General features: G+C 42.3%; 2 protein-coding genes across 2 annotated transcripts in view; both read left to right on the top strand.

The window, feature by feature from the left end:
- The window catches only part of CNTNAP2 (contactin associated protein 2), a 1,109,924-nt gene that overhangs the window by 759,688 nt on the left and 329,218 nt on the right, over positions 1-21,018 (top strand). The window lies entirely within an intron of this gene.
- On the top strand, positions 18,520-18,960 carry LOC137097383 (large ribosomal subunit protein uL29-like). The gene has a single exon (XM_067470164.1). The coding sequence runs from the start codon at positions 18,576-18,578 to the stop codon at positions 18,945-18,947; it is 372 nt and encodes a 123-aa protein (XP_067326265.1). The 5' UTR covers positions 18,520-18,575; the 3' UTR covers positions 18,948-18,960.

Here is a 21,018-nt window from a genome sequence, read left to right as displayed (position 1 = left end):
ACTTTCCCCAGCATAATTGTCTTCTCTAGGCTTTCCTGTCTCCTCATGATGTGGCCAAAGTACTTCAACTTTGTCTCTAGTATCTTTCCCTCCAGTGAGCAGTCGGGCTTTATTTCCTGGAGGATGGACTGGTTGGATCTTCTCGCAGTCCAAGGCACTCTCAGCACTTTCCTCCAACACCACAGCTCAAAAGCATCGATCTTCCTTCGCTCAGCCTTCCCTAAGGTCCAGCTCTCACATCCGTAGGTGACTACAGGGAAGACCATGGCTTTGACTAGGCGGATCTTTGTTGCCAGTCTGATGTCTCTACTCTTCACTATTTTATCGAGACTGGACATTGCTCTCCTCCCAAGAAGTAAGCGTCTTCTGATTTCCTGGCCACAGTCTGCATCTGCAGTAATCTTTGCACCTAGAAATACAAAGTCTGTCACGGCCTCCACGGTTTCTCCCTCTATTTTCCAGTTGTCAATCATTCTTGTTGCCATAATCTTGGTTTTTTTGACGTTTAGCTGCAACCCGGCTTTTGCGCTTTCTTCTTTCACCTTGATTAGAAGGCTCCTCAGCTCCTCCTCGCTTTCGGCCATCAGAGTGGTGTCATCTGCATATCTGAGGTTGTTAATGTTTCTTCCAGCAATTTCCACCCCAGCTTTGCATTCATCCAGCCCCGCACATCGCATGATGTGTTCTGCATACAAGTTAAAAAGGTTGGGTGAGAGTATGCAGCCTTGCCGTACGCCTTTCCCAATCTTGAACCAGTCTGTTGTTCCGTGGTCAGTTCTTACTGTTGCTACTTGGTCCTTGTACAGATTCCTCAAGAGAGAGACAAGGTGACTTGGTATCCCCATACCACCAAGAACTTGCCACAATTTATTATGATCCACACAGTCAAAGGCTTTAGAATAGTCAATGAAGCAGAAGTAGATGTTTTTCTGAAACTCCCTGCCTTTCTCCATTATCCAGCGGATATTGGCAATCTGGTCTCTCGTTCCTCTGCCTTTTCTAAACCCAGCTTGAACATCTGGCAACTCTCGCTCCATGTATTGCTGGAGTCTTCCTTGCAGGATCTTGAGCATTACCTTACTGGCATGAGAAATAAGGGCCACTGTACGGAAGTTGGAGCAGTCCTTCGCATTTCCCTTTTTTGGTATGGGGATATAAGTTGATTTTTTTCCAGTCTGATGGCCATTCTTGTGTTTTCCATATTTGCTGGCAAATGGCATGCATCACCTTGACAGCATCATCTTTTAAGATTTTAAACAGTTCAGCTGGGATCCCGTCGTCTCCTGCTGCCTTGTTGTTAGCAATGCTTCTTAAGGCCCATTCAACCTCACTCCTCAGGATGTCTGGTTCTAATTCATTCACCACACCATCATAACTATCCTCAATATTATTATCCTTCCTATACAGATCTTCTGTATAGTCTCGCCACCTTCTCTTGATCTCTTCAGCTTCTGTTAGGTCCCTGCCATCTTTGTTTCTTATCATACCAATTTTTGCCTGAAATTTACCTCCAATGTTTCTAATTTTCTGGAAGAGGTCTCTTGTCCTTCCTATTCTGTTGTCTTCTTCCACTTCCATGCATTGCTTATTTAAAAATAGTTCCTTATCTCTTCTAGCTAACCTCTGGAATTGCGCATTTAACTGGGCATATCTCCCCTTACTATCACTGTTTCCTTTTGCTTTCCTCCTTTCTTGGGCTACTTCCACTGTCTCAGCAGACAACCATTTTGCCTTCTTGGTTTTCTTTTTCTTTGGAACGTACTTTGTTGCCGTCTCCTGAACAATGTTGCGGACTTCTGTCCATAGTTCTTCTGGGACTCTGTTTACTAAATCTAGTCCTTCAAATCTGTTCTTCACTTCCACTGTATATTCGCTAGGAATGTTAGTGAGATCATATCTAACTGGTCTGTGTATTTTCCCTGATCTCTTTAGTTTTATTTTAAATTGAGCAATAAGAAGTTCGTGATCTGAGCCGCAGTCAGCCCCAGGTCTTGTTTTCACCGACTGGATGGATGTCCGCCACCTTTGGCTGCAAAGGATGTAGTCAATCTGATTTCGGTGCTGACCATCTGGTGAAGTCCATGTGTAAAGCCGTCTTTTAGGTTGTTGGAAGAGAGTGTTTGTTATACACAGTGAGTTTTCCTGGCAAAATTCTATCAGCCTGCGTCCCGCTTCATTTTGTTCTCCCAGACCATGCTTGCCTGTGATCCCAGTTGTCATTTGACTTCCCACCTTGGCATTCCAGTCTCCTGTAATGAAAATAATGTCTCTTTTTGGTGTATTATCCAGTAGGTCCTGCAGATCTTCATAGAACTGATCTACTTCTGCTTCTTCAGCAGCTGTGGTTGGGGCGTATATTTGGATCACTGTGATGTTGAAAGGCTTTCCTTGCACTCGAATTGAGATCATTCTGTCATTTTTTGGGTTGTATCCAAGCACCGCTTTAGCGAATTTCTTATTAATTATGAAGGCTACTCCATTTCTTCGATGTTCCTCTTGTCCGCAGTAGTAGATCTGGTGGTCATCTGATGTGAAGTGGCCCATTCCAGTCCATTTCAGTTCGCTGACCCCCAGAATGTCTATCTTTAGTCTTGACATCTCACCAATAACAACATCCAATTTGCCCTGGCTCATAGATCTTACATTCCAGGTTCCTATGGTGTGTTGATCTTTAGAGCATCGGATTCGTCGTTCACCTCCAGTACCGTCGGCCGCTAGCCTTCCTTTCGGCTTTGAGCTAGCTGCGTCATCACATCTGGGGCTAGTTGAACTTATCCTCTGCTCCTCCCCAGTAGCAAACTTGGTAGTTGATTAAATTTCCTTTGACCAGTAGCTGGCCACTTGGAGTGCCTCTGGTGTTACTATAAGAAGGTCCTCCATTGTGCATGTCGCAGGGCTCAGGTTGCATCACAGCAGATGGTCTGTAGTTTGCTCTTCTCCACACTCACATGTCGTGGATTCCACTTTGTAGCCCCATTTCTTAAGGTTGGCTCTGCATTTCGTGGTACCAGAGCGCAGTCTTCAGCGCCTTCCAAGTCACCCAGTTTTCTGTGTGCCCAGGGGGGAGTTTCTCATTTGGTATCAGCCATTGATTGAGGTTCTGGGTATCATCATCAAGGATGATGAAAAAGGACTTAAAAACTGATATGAAGGAGATACATAACTCTTTGGAAAAGTTTACTAGGCGTTTAACTCAGGCCAACCAGAAATCAGTGAAATCTGAATCTGGGGCTCAGGATCAGGTGGAAATTTCAGAGAAATTAAAGCACGAACTGAATGAATTTTCAGAAGCACCAGTGCTAGACTGGTACTTCTGAAATGGGATTATATGGCTATGTGGAGTTCAAAGCAGATAATCTGGATTCAGAAACTGGATTATATGGCAGTGTAGATCCAGCCTAAGAGTGAGCATTTGGGAATGGATTTCAGAGGTGGCTTTGTAGAACATACTGGTTAGCCTAGGATTGGGGAGTGTGTGTGCAAAACTGATCCATGAACCAGGTATTCTCCCTATTATGGCTAATAGTTCTCCACTGTTGCAAATACCTGCCATAAAATATAAGTAGAAAAACTGTAAATTCTGGAAGTAACTAGAAAATGTGTTTGATGTTGGACCTTATCCCATGCTGCACCCTCCCCCCCAAGTTCATTTCTAAACATTTGGATTCTATTGAGCCCTTCTCACAACACGCCTGTCACGCTTTGTTAGGAAAATGTTTGAAACAGTCCAAACAAAGGGAGGAGAGAGAAGACGGTCAGAGAGTGTCTTCTGGACTTCTGGACTCACAAACCAAATTATAACTGGAGAAAACACCCAAAAACACATGGGATAGGAGATGTTAAATTTGCCCAGGTTAAATAAATCCAGTGATATGAAATAAGGGATATTGCCTGTGGGCAATATTCTACCAAGCATTGACATTTCACTCCCAAAATCCTGACTCATGAGCCTGACATGGTCATTTTTTTAATCATTCAAAATACTGGAATTTCAAAATATCTTTGCTAGTTTTTAAAGTTTTGGACTTCTGCAATGGAAATGGAATGATGTTGGAGGAAGGTTCTGAGAGTGCCTTGGACCGCGAGAAGATCCAAGCAGTCCATACATCAGGGAATAAAGCCCACTGCTCATTGGAGGGAAGGATATTAGAGGCAAAGATGAAGTACTTTGGCCACATAATGAGAAGACAGGAAAGCTTGGAGAAGACAATGATGCTGGGGGAAATGGAAGGAAAAAGGAAGAGGGGCCGAGCAAGTGCAAGATGGATTGATGGTATCCTTGAAGTGACTGGCTTGACCTTGAAGGAGCTGAGGGTGATGATGGCTGACAGGGAGCCCTGGCGTGGGCTGGTCCATGAGGTCACGAAGAGTCGGAAATGACTGAACGAATAAACAACAACAATGGAGAGTACAGAGATTGGGAGCAAAACTCTGTATCCCTAGAGTGCTATCTGATCAGTGTCTCGAGTCTACTGCAGAGCAGCAGGATGGGAGGGAGGGGACAGCCTAGTATCTTCAGAGTTTTTTCCAAGTTTTTTTTTCAAAAAAATAACAAATGAGTGGGTGGGAAATGCACTTGCTCATGTGATAAATCTGAAAATAAATTATTTTGGGAGAAAAGCCAAGAAAGAACATGTGACTATCCATCTTGCCCTCTGGCCAAGGTGGTCCATGCCTTAGTCACCTCTAGACTGGAATACTGTAATGCACTCTACATGGGGCCGCCCTTGAAAACGGCTCGGAAATTCCAGATGGTCCAATGGGCGGCAGCCAGGTTGTTAACCGGGGCTCCTTACAGGGAGCGGTCAACCCTCCTGTTTAAGGAGCTCCACTGGCTGACATTCATTTTCCGGACCCAATTCAAGGTGCAGGTTCTTACCTACAAAGCCCTGAATGGTTTGGGACCCGCCTACTTGCGTGACCACATATCTGTATACGAACCCACACGATCTCTTCGATCATCTGGAGAGGCCCTGCTCGCGCTCCCACCTGCATCGCAGGCACAATTGGTGGGGACGAGAGAGAGGGCCTTTTTGATGGTGGCCCCTCGACTCTGGAACTCACTTCCTAAGGACATCAGACATGCCCCAACTCTGGCAGTCTTTAGGAGCTTGAAGACGTGGTTGTTCCAGTGTGCCTTCCCAGAATAATGATCCCATAACACTTTGTCCACCAAAGCACTTTACATTGTTTTAGGTCTGCCTGTATATTTTCCACAATGCCCCATCACTTTTTTCGCCCAAGTCCAGCATTATTTTAATTTCAATTTACATTTGGCCTTCCCATAGATTTTAATAGTGTGTTGTCTTATTGTTAATGCTTGCGTTATTGTTTATTGTCTATGTTTGATTTTAATTGCTTGTATTGTTGTTATTATTGCTTGTATTGTTGTATTTGGGCTCAGCCTCATGTAAGCCGCACCGAGTCCCATGGGGAGATGGTAGCAGGGTATAAATAAAGTATTATTATTATTATTGTTATTATTATTATTAGCAATGGCAAACAGAACTATGTGCTTTGTAACACTAAAAGCCACAGCAGGCCCGTAGCCAGGATTTCGATTTGGGGGGGGGCTGAGTTTTTTTCAGGGGGGTTTTGGGGGAGCTGAGTTTCGGGGGGTTGCTGAGTCTGAGTGAAAGAGGGTCTACCCTAGCAAACCTTTTTTATCATTACCCCAATACCCCCATGCATATGGGATATATTGAGTATGGTGATCAAATCATGATATGAATAAACATAACAGTTTAAATAATGCACCAGTAAGGCCTTTTCGCGAACCACCATGAGAATTGGGGGGGGGGGGGGCTGAAGCCCCTCAAGCCCCCCCCCCTCCCCCCTGGCTACATGCCTGAGCCACAGTATTATGATGCCTCCCTCACACGCACACACATGGGATAAAGCCAGTTCTTATCAACTTTACAAACTTTTCACCTAGAACTGTACATTTCATCATACATTTTAAGGTTGAACAGTCAATGCAGATTTGTGTAAGGCTAAGATGAAGCCAGCTTGCATTTAACACACATACATTTTATGTAACATTAATCCTAATGAAAATGTCTGAATTGTTCAAAATTTGAGGCATTTATTGGGACTAAGTGGATTTTGGACTTTTTTTCTTATAAGCTATAATTTCTGCTGGTGGTGATATATACATATACATGAATATTAACAAGCTGTACATTTCATTTCTGAAGGAGTTCTGTTTCTTTGAAGGTTGCTAATCAACTTGAACACTTTCTGGCTATCAAGATATTATGAGCTTCCAGTTTTCATTTCTTTCAAAGGATGATGAAAATGTTTTGAGGGCATCTTTTTCTTGTTTAGATCTCATGCTCTTTAGGCACATAGTTATTTAAAGCATACTTTTAAAGCTATACTTGTAAATCAGAATTATCTACATGTTATCATTTTCTAGCACAGCAGGAAGAGATCCATAACATCCAAATGCCTTGAAAGAAGGAAGCAGTTAATAGGAAGGAAGAATCTATGTGCTTTTGCCATACTCTGAAAAATCTTGAGTAAGAGTAATTTTGCTGACTCACTAATCAACTTGGCAAAATTTAGTATTTGAAATTGCTACTATTGAAGTACAAAGCATACTTGAAAGCTTTGTTATGAAGTAATATTTTATAAGGATCACTGCCTTGTTGCGGCGCTGGAGCACCTAAATGATGCCATGAGTGAAACCGTGAAGGGACACCCAAGATGGGAAGGTCATGGCAGAGAGAATCATAGAATCATAGAATCAAAGAATCAAAGAGTTGGAAGAGACCTCATGGGCCATCCAATCCAACCCCCTGCCAAGAAGCAGGGATATTGCATTCAAATCACCCCTGACAGATGGCCATCCAGCCTCTGTTTAAAAGCTTCCAAAGAAGGAGCCTCCACCACGCTCCGGGGCAGAGAGTTCCACTGCTGAACGGCTCTCACAGTCAGGAATTTCTTCCTCATGTTCAGATGGAATCTCCTCTCTTGTAGCTTGAAGCCATTGTTCCGCGTCCTAGTCTCCAGGGAAGCAGAAAACAAGCTTGCTCCCTCCTCCCTGTGGCTTCCTCTCACATATTTATACATGGCTATCATATCCCCTCTCAGTCTTCTCTTCTTCAGGCTAAACTTGCCCAGCTCCTTAAGCCGCTCCTCATAGGGCTTGTTCTCCAGACCTTTTATCATTTTAGTCGCTCTCCTCTGGACACATTCCAGCTTGTCAATATGTCTCTTGAATTGTGGTGCCCAGAATTGGACACAATATTCCAGGTGTGGTCTAACCAAAGCAGAATAGAGGGGTAGCATTACTTCCCTAGATCTAGACACTATGCTCCTATTGATGCAGGCCAAAATCCCATTGGCTTTTTTTGCCGCCACTTCACATTGTTGGCGGCAATGTGAGAAGAGACTAAGCGTGATCCCTGGAGAAGGTAATGGCAACCCACCCCAGTATTCTTGCCAATAAAACTAAATGGACCAGTGCAACCATAAAATCTTGATAAAATACTGAAGAGTAGAGATATCACACTGGCAACCAAGATCCGCATAGTTAAAGTAATTGTATTCCCCGTAGTCACCTATGGATGTGAGAGTTGGCCCATAGGGAAGGCTGAGCGAAGTATGATAGATGCTTTTGAACTGGGTGTTGGAGGAAAGTTCTGAGAGTGCCTTGATCGCGATAAGATCTAACCAGTCCATACTTCAGGAAATAAAGCTCGACAACATTCTGGGAAATGTCATTTGGTAAGGCGGGGTCCTCGGCTCTGCCCTCAACTACATTTCCTGGAATGCACTGCTCAGCATCGTGAGGGCTGCAGCAGTCATTTTGAGTCAGTCTAATAATAATAAACAATAAATGTTTTTGTCTAAACTTTTTAAAATCCCCAAACATTTATTTATTTATTTATTTAAAACATTTATGTTCCGCCCTTCTCACCCCAAAGGGGACTCAGGGCGGAGCACAGCATATACACGGCAAACATTCAATGCCAGGACACAAATTCACATACAATACATAAATATAAAAAATATTTATCAAAATATTAAAATACACCATTTAAAACCATCCTAGTCATTCGCGTCAAATCAATTGTGTGAATCTTTCTGAAACTTGGGATGTTGGAACCCAGATGCCTTAAAGAGCCAAACTCAAGAGTATGTCCAAAAGTAGAGTTTATTTAAACAAAGCAAAAGAGACTCTGATCAAAACTCAAAAGTAGCAACTAGTTCCAGTTCAAAAGGTAAACTGAAGCAACAATCTGGATTATTCAGAGAAAACAACCGGATTAAACTAAAGCGCTTCAAAAGTCACACAAAATAATACAGCAAGTAAAGGGTGAACAAACAAAGAGCCGCAAGGAAGAAGACGTAGTCAAACAAAGCCCGAGGTCAAAGTAAGCCAAGTCCAAAGTTGCGAGGTCCAAAATTCATGTAGGCAGCGTCGTAGTCAAAACTGGTCCGAAGTCAGAGAAGGGGAAATCCGCACTCACGAGAATCCAAGCCGAGTCGAAACACACATGAATGGAAACAGCAACCTGCAGATCCAGGACCCAATCCCAACACGAAATAGGCAGCGACAAAACCCAAGGCACGAAACCAACACTTTGCCTTCTGCAAAGCTTCTCCATTTCAGAGCCTACTTTTATCTTACACCTCATCATCTGAAAATGAGCTGACCTCTGCCCCATCGTCAACTCTTACAGCTGTCCTTGACTCCACACCTGAACTCTGATGCCCATCCCTCTAACTCCTCCATCTTCTGTCAAGACTTAGATCTCCCCAAGACTCAGAAGTATCTCCCAATTGCCAATCCCCACCACCAGAAAACCCCACAAACGTGTCACTAGACGTTGGCTGAGTACATAAATCTTGTACCTCTTGTACCTTAGTCCAATCCAATGTGTCATCCCCATCCTCATCACTCCCAGACCCATCACTCCTAGAGAAACCCATGAATGACTCTTCATCTGTGGGAGCAGTAATTATATCCCAAATCTTCTTCCTTTGTCGCTCCTCATCCGATTCCTGCTCCCGAGTAACCCTCTTAGTTCCCCTATTCACATCCCCTATTCACATCCACCGTATCTCCTTCCTCTCCCTCACTCATTGACCCTTCACTAACAGAAAACCCTTCGAAGGATATATGATCTGCCAAATAGCCTGGACCCAAGCTGTATAGGACTTTAGAGGTAAAAGATAGCAGAAACAAACTGGCAGCCAATAGAGCTGTTACAATTGGAGGATTGTGTGCTTCCTGTAGCCAGCCCAAGTTAGCAATCTGGCTGCAGCTCTTTGGACCATCCAAAGTTTTGGAATACTTTTCAAAGGCAGCCTCACATAAGAGTATGTTGCAGTAATCCAAAAGGGATGTAACTTAATTCTCAGACTCCAAAACCATCTAATTGGGGTTCAGCTTCAGTTTATTCATCCTCATCCAACCTATTACAACATCCAGGTGCTGTTTCATTACCTACACAACCTCAGCTGACTCTAACAAGAATGATACACAGTTCCAAAAGCTGACTCCACATGAAGCTAATTATCTGATTTTGTGTAGGCATCTTTTTTATTATTCTAACTGCTTCCTTGAGCAGAAACTTTTGAGATCCATAAGATTCAAATTTGCTACATTAGCACATTTCTTTTAGAATTCAAATTCTAAGGCAGAAGGATGCTTTCTCTCATTAGTTTGGCTCCAGCTCATTTCCTGGGGAAAAGAATCTATATCACCTGCAGATTCCATTCACGCCTCATATGCACTCTGATTGTGCTGAAGGAAGAAAACAAGTATGGGGAATTAGATTGGCAAATGAAGATTTCAGTTGTTTTAAAGAGATCATTAAGCTCCCCAAATCCACTCTTTAGCATCTCACTTACTGTATAACCTTTCTGCTATGCTATCTGTTTGTGTACTCTAGGTTCTCAACCTAGAGTCCCCAGATATTTTTGGCCTTCAATTCCCATAAATCCTAACATCTGGTAAACTGGCTGGGATTTCTGGGAGTTGTAGGCCAAAGACTTCTGGGGACCCCACTGGTACCACTGGTGTACAGTTTTTGTAAGGCACTTTTATTGGTTGCCAAATACCATGATATTTTGTTAAAATTTATATATGCAGCTTTCTTACGAGCTACCTTTGAACCTGAATTTGTTGAATGTACATCATGTGCAAAATCCCCCTAGCCATACTTCATCCTTTTCCCATCCTAGAATGTCATGCCTAATATTCTCTCCTTTGTCTTCATGCACTATAGCAGTGCTTCTCAACCTGGGGGTCGAGACCCCTGAGGGGGTCATGAGAGGGTGTCAGAGGGGTCACCAAAGACCATCAGAAAACACAGTATTTTCTGTTGCTCATGCAAGTTCTGTGTGGGAAGTTTGCCCTAATTCTATTCTTGGTGGGGTTCAGAATGCTCTTTCATTGTAGGTGAACTATAAATCCCAGCAACCACAACTCTTAAATGTCAAGGTCTATTTTCCCCAAACTCCACCAGTATTCAAATTTGGGCATATTGAGTATTGGTGCCAAGTTTGGTTCAGCTCCATCATTGTTTGAGTTCACGCTGCTCTCTGAATGTAGGTGAACTACAACTCCCAAATTCAAGGTCAATGCCAACCAAACTCTTCCGGTATTTTCTATTGGTCAAGGGAGTTCTGTGTGCCAAGGTGTTTTAATTCCATCATTGGTGGAGTTCGGAATGCTCTTTGATTGTAGGTGAACTATAAATCCCACCTCAACCCCACCAGTAATCAAATTTGGGCATGTCGGGTATTTGTGCCAAATTTGGTCCAGTGAATAAAAATACATCCTGAGTATCAGATATTTACATTACAATTCATAACAGTAGCAAAATTATAGTTATGAGTAGCAACAGAAATAATTTTATGGTTGGGGGTCACCACAACATGAGGAACTGCATTAAGGGGTCGCGGCATTAGGAAGATTGAGAAACACTGCACTATAGTAACACTGAATGTTGATTTATGGCATTTTGAAATGAAGACTCATAAGAGGAAATATATTTTCTGTTAACTTTTCATGTAATATTTATTTGCAACAGCTTCTTTCTCTGGTATGCAGATTTTTCCAGTCTTGTTTTCTTTCTCCTTCTCCTAGATCAGTGGTGTCCAACCTTTGATCCTCCTGGTGTTTGGGATTCCATCTCCCAGAAGCCCTGGCCAGCTTATCCAATGGTCAGGAATTCTGGAAGCTAAAATCCAAAACACCAAAGGTTGGACATCACTGTCCTAGATTCTTCCTGAAATGATTCCAGCTAGTTTAAATTTTTCTTGGAAGCTCAGATATTGTTACTTTATATTGCAGTTTGCTACTGCATGATAAAAAAATGATTTGACTACATTTCATGGGGAAATTATTTCTAAAACAAACAGCCTATTTTTCCATCTTAACAGAAGTTTCTAGTTTTTTATCCCACCTCCTTCTCTGATTTCCTATGCTTGGTTAGGGATGGGAAGAATATTCCAAAACTTTTTAAACTACTAAAGAATTCTTTGTGATTGATTGATCATAAAGAAGAAAGTATAGTGTCTAAAAGATCGAAGGAAGTCATGATACCTCTCTATCCTGCTTTGGTTAGACCTCATCTGGAAAACTGTGTCCAATTTTGGGCACCACAGTTCAAAAGAGATACTGACAAGCTGGAAGGTGTCCAGAGGAGGGCGACTAAAATGATCTAAAGTCTGAAGACCATGCCCAATGAGGAGCATCTTAAAGGGCTAGGTATGTTTAGCCTGCAAAAGAGAAGGTTGAGAGGAGACATGATAGCCATGTATAAATATATGACAAAGTGTCATAAGGAAGAGAGAGTAGGTTTGTTTTCTGCCGTCCTTGAGACTACGACTCGGAGCAATGGGTTCAAATTACAGGAAAGGAGATTCCACCTGAACATTAGGAAGAACTTCCTGACTGTACAAGCTGTTCAACTGTGGAACTCTCTGTCTTGGAGTGTGCTGGAAGCTCCTTCCTTGGAAACTTTTAAACAGAGGCTGGATGGGCATCTGTAAGGGATACTTTGTGCTTTTCCTGAATTACAGGAGGTTGGACAAGGTGGCACATGTGATCTCTTCCAACTCTATGATTCTATGATTATATGTTATTTTTGGTTAGTGTCTGAATTAACAAAGAATTGTGAACTACACATGCAATCATATATACACATGCAGTCATATCTTTGACTCATATACATGTATCTGTGTGTATATCTGTGCAGGGGCGGCTCGTCCATTACGTGAAGTAAGCGGTCGCACAACACTTTTTTTTGCCAGGGGCGCAGAGGCGCCTCTGTAAATGCCCCTCGACCACCACTTGAGGAGCGCCCCCCTCAGCTCACAACAGCCCTAGCAATCCGGGGGGAGCCTCGGTTTTCTTGCCTCGCTGCTGGGTGATCCTCTTCCCAAAGGTGCCGGACCCTTGAGCCTCGCCTAGCCCCTCTCGCTCCTGCTCCACCCGGCTACCGGGTGCGCGAGCAGAACTGGCGCTCAATCGTTCTCCACGTTCGATCCATGACCGGCTCCAACCGCCTCCTCTCCTCTCCCCAATCCGCAGGTGGGCCAAGGGGCAGAGAGAGAGAGAGAGAGAGCCCCTCCGGCTGGAGGTATCTCCCACCTCCGCTCCCTCCTTTGTTTTTGCGCCTACCTTCAGGAAAGGTGGGCATCTCCACCTTTCTCTCTCTCTCTCTCTCTCTCTCTCTCTCTCTCTCTTGGTGCCAATGGCTGAGGAGAAAGTCAGGAGAAGAGATGACTTTTGGTGCACACGCCGGGGTCTTCAGGCACGCCTCTGGACCCAAAGCAGGCCAGGCAAGGGAGCAAGTGCGGCAAGTGTAGTTACTGGGATGTATAGTTCACCTACAATCAAAGAGCATTCTGAACTCCGCCAATGATGGAATTGAACCAAATATGGCACACGGAACTCCCATGACGAACAGAAAATATATATCAATGATTGTTTGGGGGGGGGGGCAAAATGCTGTTTGCTTACCATTGAAAATTACCTATGACGAACAGGTTTCTGTGTGTTTCTATTTCCACACAGCTGTGTATGGGTTTGTCTCTGTATCAATGCAACCAAAATAATGTACTATATGTACAGAGAAAATCTGAAATATGGTACTGTATATCCTCTTTTAGCTTGATGGATGTGTTCTTAATACAATTATACCCACATGTATCTCCCAACATGTAGAAGGAACTAAGCATTACTGCATTAGCATTTCCATGTGTTGCTCTTGCTTCTTCTTGTTTATTGAGACAGGGCAAGGATAAATTTAGTACAAAATATATGTGATTAAGCATTCAATTTACCTCTACAGAATGTAGACCAAGAATAGCAAAGGATCAGCAGATTGCATGTAAGCAGGGTAAGCAGACAACAGCTGTAGATGTATGGTGCCCAGAGCCACAATTTGTAGTTGTGACCCATATGCCATGCACGATTCTCTTCTTCTGTTAGAAATATAATCACCATAATCAGTATGACATTTATGTAGAATAATGTGTCTCGGATCTTGATGGGAGGTTTTCTTCCTCCCCTAAATTTTGAGTGTATTACCTTCTGGTAGGCATATGATTTGAAATAGCGTGTGACATATTACTCAATCGCTTTTTTACAACCATTTGATGAATCAGAGGCAATGTAGAGAAAGCAGTGGATTTATTCTCCTGACTGCCATGAGATGAGGCAAGCCACGTATTAGCAAAATCATAACTTTAGAGGGCAAACTACCACTAAATGCTTTTACCAGAAGTTTTCAGATAATCTGTTAAAGAACTTTGAGGCAGACATTTTTATGATTAAACTAGCCGTCCCCTGCCACACGTTGCTGTGGCCCAGTCTGGTGATCTGGAAAATAAAGTAATGGTTTCTAATATATGAATTCCTTTATGCTTGTGGGTAAGCAGTATTCTTTGTTGTTTCTTTGTCAGTGTTGATGTGGAGATTGTCTGGTTTGCCTACTCTGGAATATGCAACATATAATTGTCCTTCTTTATCAAATTGATGATACTATATCTGTGTGTGTGTGTGTGTGTGTGACTCATATCTATCTATCTATCTATCTATCTATCTATCTATCTATATCTATGGCTGGATGGCTCTTTGTCAGGAGGACTTTGATTATGTTTTCTTGCCCTGGTGAAGGGAGTTGGACTGGATGGCCTTAAGTATGGTGGTTCTGTGTGAGAAGTTTGTCCCAATTCTGTCGGTGGGGTTCAGCATGCTCTTTGATTGTAAGGTAAAGGTTGTCCCCTGACATTAAGTCCAGTCATGTCTGACTCTGAGGTGTGGTGCTCATCTCCATTTGTAAGCCAAAGAGCCAGCATTGTCCATAGATACCTCCAAGGTCATGTGGCCAGCATGACCGCATGGAGCGCCGTTACCTTCCCGCCGGAGCGGTACCTATTGATCTACTGACATTTGCATGTTTTCGAACTGCTAGGTTGGCAGAAGCTAGGGCTGACAGCGGAAGCTCACGCCGCTCCCTGGAGTCGAACCTGTGACCTTTTGGTCAACAAGCTCAGCAGCTCAGTGCTTTAACCCACTGCGCCACCAGGGGCCCCACTCTTTGATTGTAGGTGAACTATAAATCCCAGTAACTACAACTCCCAAATGTCAGGGTCTATTTCCCCCAAACTCCATCTGTGTTCATATTTGGGCATATGGAATATTTGTGCCAAGTTTGGTCCAGATCCATCATTATTTGAGTGCACAGTTCTCTCCGGATGTAGGTGAACTACAACTCCCAAACTCAAGGTCAATGCCCACCAAACCCTTGTAGTATTTTCTGTTGGTCATGGGAGTTCTGTGCCCCAAGATTGGTTCAATGCCATAATTGGTGTTCAGAATGCTCTTTGATTGTAGGTGAACTATAAATCCCAGCATCTACAACTCCCAAATGACAAAATCAATTTTTTTTTGTGAAGGACATACATTGGGTTATTAGGTGTCTTGTGTCCAAATTTGGTGTCAATTGGCCCACTGGTTTTTGAGTTCTGTTAATCCCACAAACGAACATTACATTTTTATTTATATAGATTATTACACCCCAGTTCAGTTTTAAGCAGTTACTGGTATATTCTTTTGCAAATATATATATATATACAGGGTGCGATGTCTACCAATGACATGATTTCAATTCCAGTGGCACTATCTGTACACTAAAAATTAGTTAAACCTGGCAAGCAAGAAGGCATATCACTCAAATACGCTTATCTCAGCCTGTACACATTTGACACAATATCTACGCAACATAAAAACAAATAGATACCAATTGATCCAAAACACAGAACCAAAACACAGAAAATACCTCATGTGAGCTAACCATTCCACTGGCTTCTCCATCAAGCAAAATAAGAGAAAGAAGGTCACGATGTTAGAATCACTTGTTTCTGTTGCGGCTCAGTTTTTCTGGAGGATTCTCAATGCAGGCAGAAGCAACTCTCCTTCTTGGCAATGCAGAGATCAAAGACTCCTTTAGTGTTACTTAGTTTCTTGCCTTTTCTAAATTTGGACTCAGATTCATTTCAGAATCAATTCCCTTCACACAGAGACACTGGGGGTGGGTAGAGATTTTAACATTTGATCCTATATTTATCCAAGGTTCTTTTCAACTCCGAATTATAAACTTTTTCTTTTTTCTTAAGACTTAAAGAAATTGCTAACACTCAGACTTCACCAGAAAGCAAGGATAAAGAAACCAATGGATTGAAGAATAGAAGGAATTTTCTGGCAGGAAATCAAATGTTATTTAATTGGGACAGTGTCCATGAATGTTGAGGAGCATCACTCTGTGCTTTTCCAGCTCAGTTTGCTCGCCTCTATGTGGATAATGTCTACTTAAAATTCATTTGAATCAATTTTCTAGAATAAGTCACTAAATATGTAACTTTTTTCTTTCTGTTATTGATTATTGTAGACTGACAGCACAACTGATGTTTACAGAATAAGCCAATGAAAAGATAGGTGTTGAGATTAATTTCACAATTCAGCAGCAGATCAGTTGCACAACTTCAGCGCTTTCCAGTAGCTTCTTCCTGCACAGTATTTTCAGTCAACTGCTCCCACAAACTGCAGTCATTCTGGAACTCTTTTACAGACACTTGAGCACATGCCCGGCCATTGTCAGATTTACTATTGTTTTCCCCTCCAATCTAGATGACACTACAAACTTACCATGGCACACGGTTATATCTTGTCTTAGCAGACAGGTTCTTTTAATCAATTACATAGAGCCTTCGACGAACAGCATCACAGCACAAGGAGAGAAAATACACTGTACATGACTTCCTTATATACAATTCTGTACCTTTACACATAGCAATCTCTGATTGGTTCCCAACTCATTAACTTAAGTCAAACCCAGGATTACATCATTCACAATCACCTGGACTAGGCCAGAACACATTCTTCAAATGATTTCCTATACACAGTTAATGCATGACTCAGCATTTCCAATAGAAGCCTATTAGCAATGCATGACTCAGCTATATTACATTGCAATACATTGTAAAACCTGACAATAGGTTCTTGCCCTGTGTCTGCCCTCTAAAGGTGGACATGGATTACAAAAGGGACAGAAAGAAGATGTCTTTAAAAAGTACATGGTTAGACGCCATGGATTTGCTTTTATTTTATTTGGGAATGAATGGTAAGCAGAGAACAAAAACTTGGAAATGGTTAAAACATTGAGGCAGTGGAAGATCACACATTTTGCATGCATTAAAACTCAGTTGCTGTTCTATGACTTATGAGCAAAAATATGTTCCAATAACAGGAAGTGGGCTATGTCTGGACCACTAAAGGATTTCGTAGTGTCTCTACTGTTGTAATCTAAGCACTAGCCAAGAAGTTAAGAGGTAAGATCAGGAGCAAATCAGAAGACTGACTTAGGGCAAAACACTTCCAGGAAAGAAGCAGATAATGAGGATTCTTGAAGAAGAGCTAAGACTGTTCTGGATGGGGTCACACTCCCTCTGAAGACACAGGTCCGCAGTTGAGGAGTCCTCCTGAACTCAGTGTTAACCTGGAGGTCCAGGTATCTGTGGTGGCTAGGAGGGCCTTTGCATAATTAAAACATGTGTGTCAACTGTGCCTGTTCCTTGAGGAGCCAGATCTGGCCATGGTGGTACATGCCTTAGTTACATCCCATCTGGATTATTGTAACTCGCTCTATGCGGGGCTGCCTATGAAAAGTGCTTGGAAACTTCATCTGGTCCAAAGAGCTGCAGCCAGGTAGCTAACTGGGGCTGGCTACAGGGAGCAGACAACCCCTCCCCCCCCCCCCCCCCCCGTTGCAGCAGCTCCACTGGCTGCCAGTCTGTTTCTGGACACAATTCAAAGTATTGTCGAAGGCTTTCATGGCCAGAATCACTGGGTTGCTGTAGGTTTTTTCGGGCTATATGGCCATGGTCTCATAACCAGCACAATTCAAAGTGCTGGTTATGATCTTTAAAACCCTACACTGCTCAGTCCAGGCTATTTGGCTAACCTCATTCCATTATATGAACCTGCCCAGGCCCTGAGATCTTCAGGAGAGGCCCTTCTTTCAGTCCCACGTCCATCTCAAGCTTAATTGGTGGGATTGAGAGAGGGCGCCTTCTCAATGGCTGCCCCTTGATCCTGGGACTCCCTGCCCAGGAAAGCCAAAATGGCCCTCTTCTCGCTATCCTCCCAGCAGCAGGCTAAAACATTTTTATGCAGGCAGGCTTTTAAAGAGGAAGTTTTTTTAATTGAAATATTATCATGTGAAATAAAGAAAATGAAAAAAATAAATTTAAAGATAGTATTTCCTTTACATTGAAAGTGGGAGAACATTTGCTTGTATAGAAAGTAGGAAAAAGAGAGAGAGAGAAAAGAGGGGGGAAAGAGAAAAGTGAGAGAGAGAAATGAAAAATTTGAAAAAAATTGAAACTCTAAAAACTGTATAAAAAAAGAAAAATAGATATTTGTTGATTTCCTTCTTTCTTTTGATGGTCATTAAGTTTATTTGGAATTAATATTATGTTATGTTCTGCTTCCCCTACATCTTCTTTTTTCCCAAAAGAATATGTTTTGATAGTTTTTATCTGTGAATTTTTAGTGTTGTTTGTATTCAGTTCTGTTTTAATGTTTGCATATTTGTATATTTTAAATTGTATACTGATGCTTTTATGTCAGGTTGCTTTTAGTCCCCTTCAGGAAGATAAAGTGGCGTATAAATACATTATAATACTACCTCATCATGTGTAGTCTTCTCTGCATCTTCTCCCCATTACTCTACACTGCCAAAATGGAGTCCCACTGAGTCCATCACATGACACAGGGCAAATTCCAGTGGGACTCTGTGGGGCTTTGGCAGTATAGAGAAATCGAGCCCAGAGTACCTTTGGAGGCACAAGTGCCTAATGGCACAAAGTGAGAAAACTCTGAAGGGGGAAAGGATGTGGAATCGCAGAAGACAGACCTCGATGGGAGGGAACAAGGAAAGGCACTTCCCTCCACTATCCCCCGCTGTGCCTGCTTGTCTGATGAGGTCCTCTTCCCGGCTTCCGTCCTTTCCTTTCCTCGCCGGCGGCTGCAGCTCCTCAGCGTTGCGATGGCCAAAATCAAAGCCCGTGATTTGCGAGGGAAAAAGAAGGAAGAGCTGCTGAAGCAGCTGGAGGATCTGAAGGTGGAGCTGTCTCAGCTGCGGGTTGCCAAGGTGACTAGTGGAGCAGCTTCCAAACTCTCCAAAATCCGGGTGGTTCGCAAATCTATCGCCAGAGTGCTGACGGTCATTAACCAAACCCAGAAGGAAAATCTCCGGAAATTCTACAAAGGCAAAAAGTACAAGCCTCTGGACTTGAGGCCTAAGAAGACTCGTGCCATGCGGCGCAGGCTAACCAAGCACAAACAGGGTCTGAAGACCAAAAAACAGCAGTGGAAAGAGTGCCTGTACCCCCCTCGGAAGTACGCTGTTAAGGCATGAGCTTCACATCTTCAGCCGCATCGAGTCCTGCGGGAGATGCTAGTGGGGTACAAATAAAGTTAATAATAATAATAATAATTAGTCTGAAGAGAGATGTTGCGCCACATTTTCTAGATGAATTACATTGAATAGGAAGAGGCTTCTAGTGAATAACTGCTTAGTATCCTTCGAGCAATGCATCTTCTTTAATTCTTACTTCCTGGATCAAAACCACAAAACATAACAATTTGGGCCCCCAGACCCCCATAACTTCAACATTCTTAAATTCCCCCAAACCAGTGTCATAGACTAAAACGCCAAAAAGAAAATCAGAAGTAATATGACATCACTTGCACTCAGGGCAGATTATTGTTATGAACCCAAAGAGGTTCTTGTTCTTTTGTGCAGAGTGTTCAAAGAATAGTAATGTAGTTTAGATCAATGAGACACTTTGGAGATCAAATTTGGTTTTAATACTATTCATGTAACATTTATTGAAATACAATCATCCCAGAATCATATCAGAATCACATCAAGGGAGAGCTCTCATGCACACACACATTTACACATACACACACACACAGTTGTTCCCGAGGCATGCCGCTACACGACGCACACGCTCGTTGCAGCAAATATGATCAGTCTTTTCCGAGAAGATGCGGACATTCCCATTGCCACGGATCAGGAAGCGTGCATGTTCTTGGGGTCCCCTGCATTTATAGGCCGAAATCCATTTTCCTTCTTTTAATAATCAGGCTGTTCTGTCCCTTTCAAGTCCTTGTTCTTTTCAAGTTCAGGACATCCACATTCCAGGCCACATGACTAATGGGGTACACCTGCACACTCCTTACATGCTCGGTCCATTGTTGTTCAGCTATACCTTATTGCCTCCTTGCTTCGACTGCCAAGTCTGACCCATATCATACCTTGCAAGAACTCTATGTTGTATTTTCCTCCAGGCCTGTTTCTTCTGCTCTTCTACATACATTCAAACATCCATTCTTTACATTATTAGAGCAGCCTTCAGTGGCTGAAAAATGGTCCATGAACATTTTGCAGTTTATAACTCCTGATTTAGTTCTACAGCCATGTAGGTTGGTAGGACGAGTCTTATGTTTGTCTGAGCAATATAGTGGTATTACCCTCTCGTTCCCACTCTAATTGCTATGGAGCTAATTCTAATTGTCTCAATAGTATTTTGTTTTTATTGTATGTTTGGTACTTTGGGAATTCTACTGACTTATGAACAAAACTTAACTTCTAATTTTGAAACCTAAACAAAACAAAGACTGCTGTATTTGAATAGGAGGCTGCCAGGGTTTCTAGGTAGAACTAGGTAAGATTCTTAAAGAACTCAACTTTTTTGCCATTTTTAGATGTCTGCATTTTTTATGTGACAGCATTTTCACTAAAAGGCCTGCATAAAGATTGAAGGATTTCTCCTCCATTTGATAGCATCTGTATTAGATCTAGATCTATAGTCTACATCAGACATATTTTCCTTACTTTCAAAGAGAAGTGAATACTGCATGCTGCAGATAAGTTAATGCAATTGCAGCAGAACTGACAGATATAGCTTTAAAAACTGAATGATCTGGGCAGATCTATGGCGTACCCCACAGTGAAGCTATGGCTGTAATCTAATGGGATTTTATTTGAGTGTAAGACTGTGTTGAAAAGGTACAGGGATTCTACATTCACACTGGATTCTTTCTGAAAATCTTAATAAAGAGAAGGCTGTGCAATTTTATGTTCTTGGTGTGTGGGGTGTACTTTAATAATTATTTTAAAACCCTATCTATTATATAGTACAGTATGTAGGGAGGAAAAATGACCTATTATTAACTGCAGTCATTATTTCCTAGTGAAAAAGAGGAGGGAAAGAGTTTTGATTATTGGTATATACTTTACAATTAACATTTTTATTAAAGCATTTGTCTTGAAGAGGTTATGGTTCCTTCAACTATGAGCCCTCATGAAAATTGGAAACTTCTTTACATACTACAGACTTGAATTTCCATGCTATCTGCAATATAGGCTTGCTATATAAGTTCCTTAATACAATGCCTTTAGTACGAGGGGTATTTTTTAA

Source organism: Anolis sagrei, chromosome 6 (assembly GCF_037176765.1).
Source record: "Anolis sagrei isolate rAnoSag1 chromosome 6, rAnoSag1.mat, whole genome shotgun sequence".
Classification (NCBI taxonomy): domain Eukaryota; kingdom Metazoa; phylum Chordata; class Lepidosauria; order Squamata; family Dactyloidae; genus Anolis; species Anolis sagrei.
The sequence above is the reverse complement of the archived record's forward strand: the minus strand, read 5'-3'. Positions and strand labels throughout refer to the sequence as shown.

Bases quoted from the DNA above. Each gene is read 5' to 3' on its own strand.
- LOC137097383 (XM_067470164.1), top strand. From the start codon at position 18,576: ATGGCCAAAATCAAAGCCCGTGATTTGCGAGGGAAAAAGAAGGAAGAG.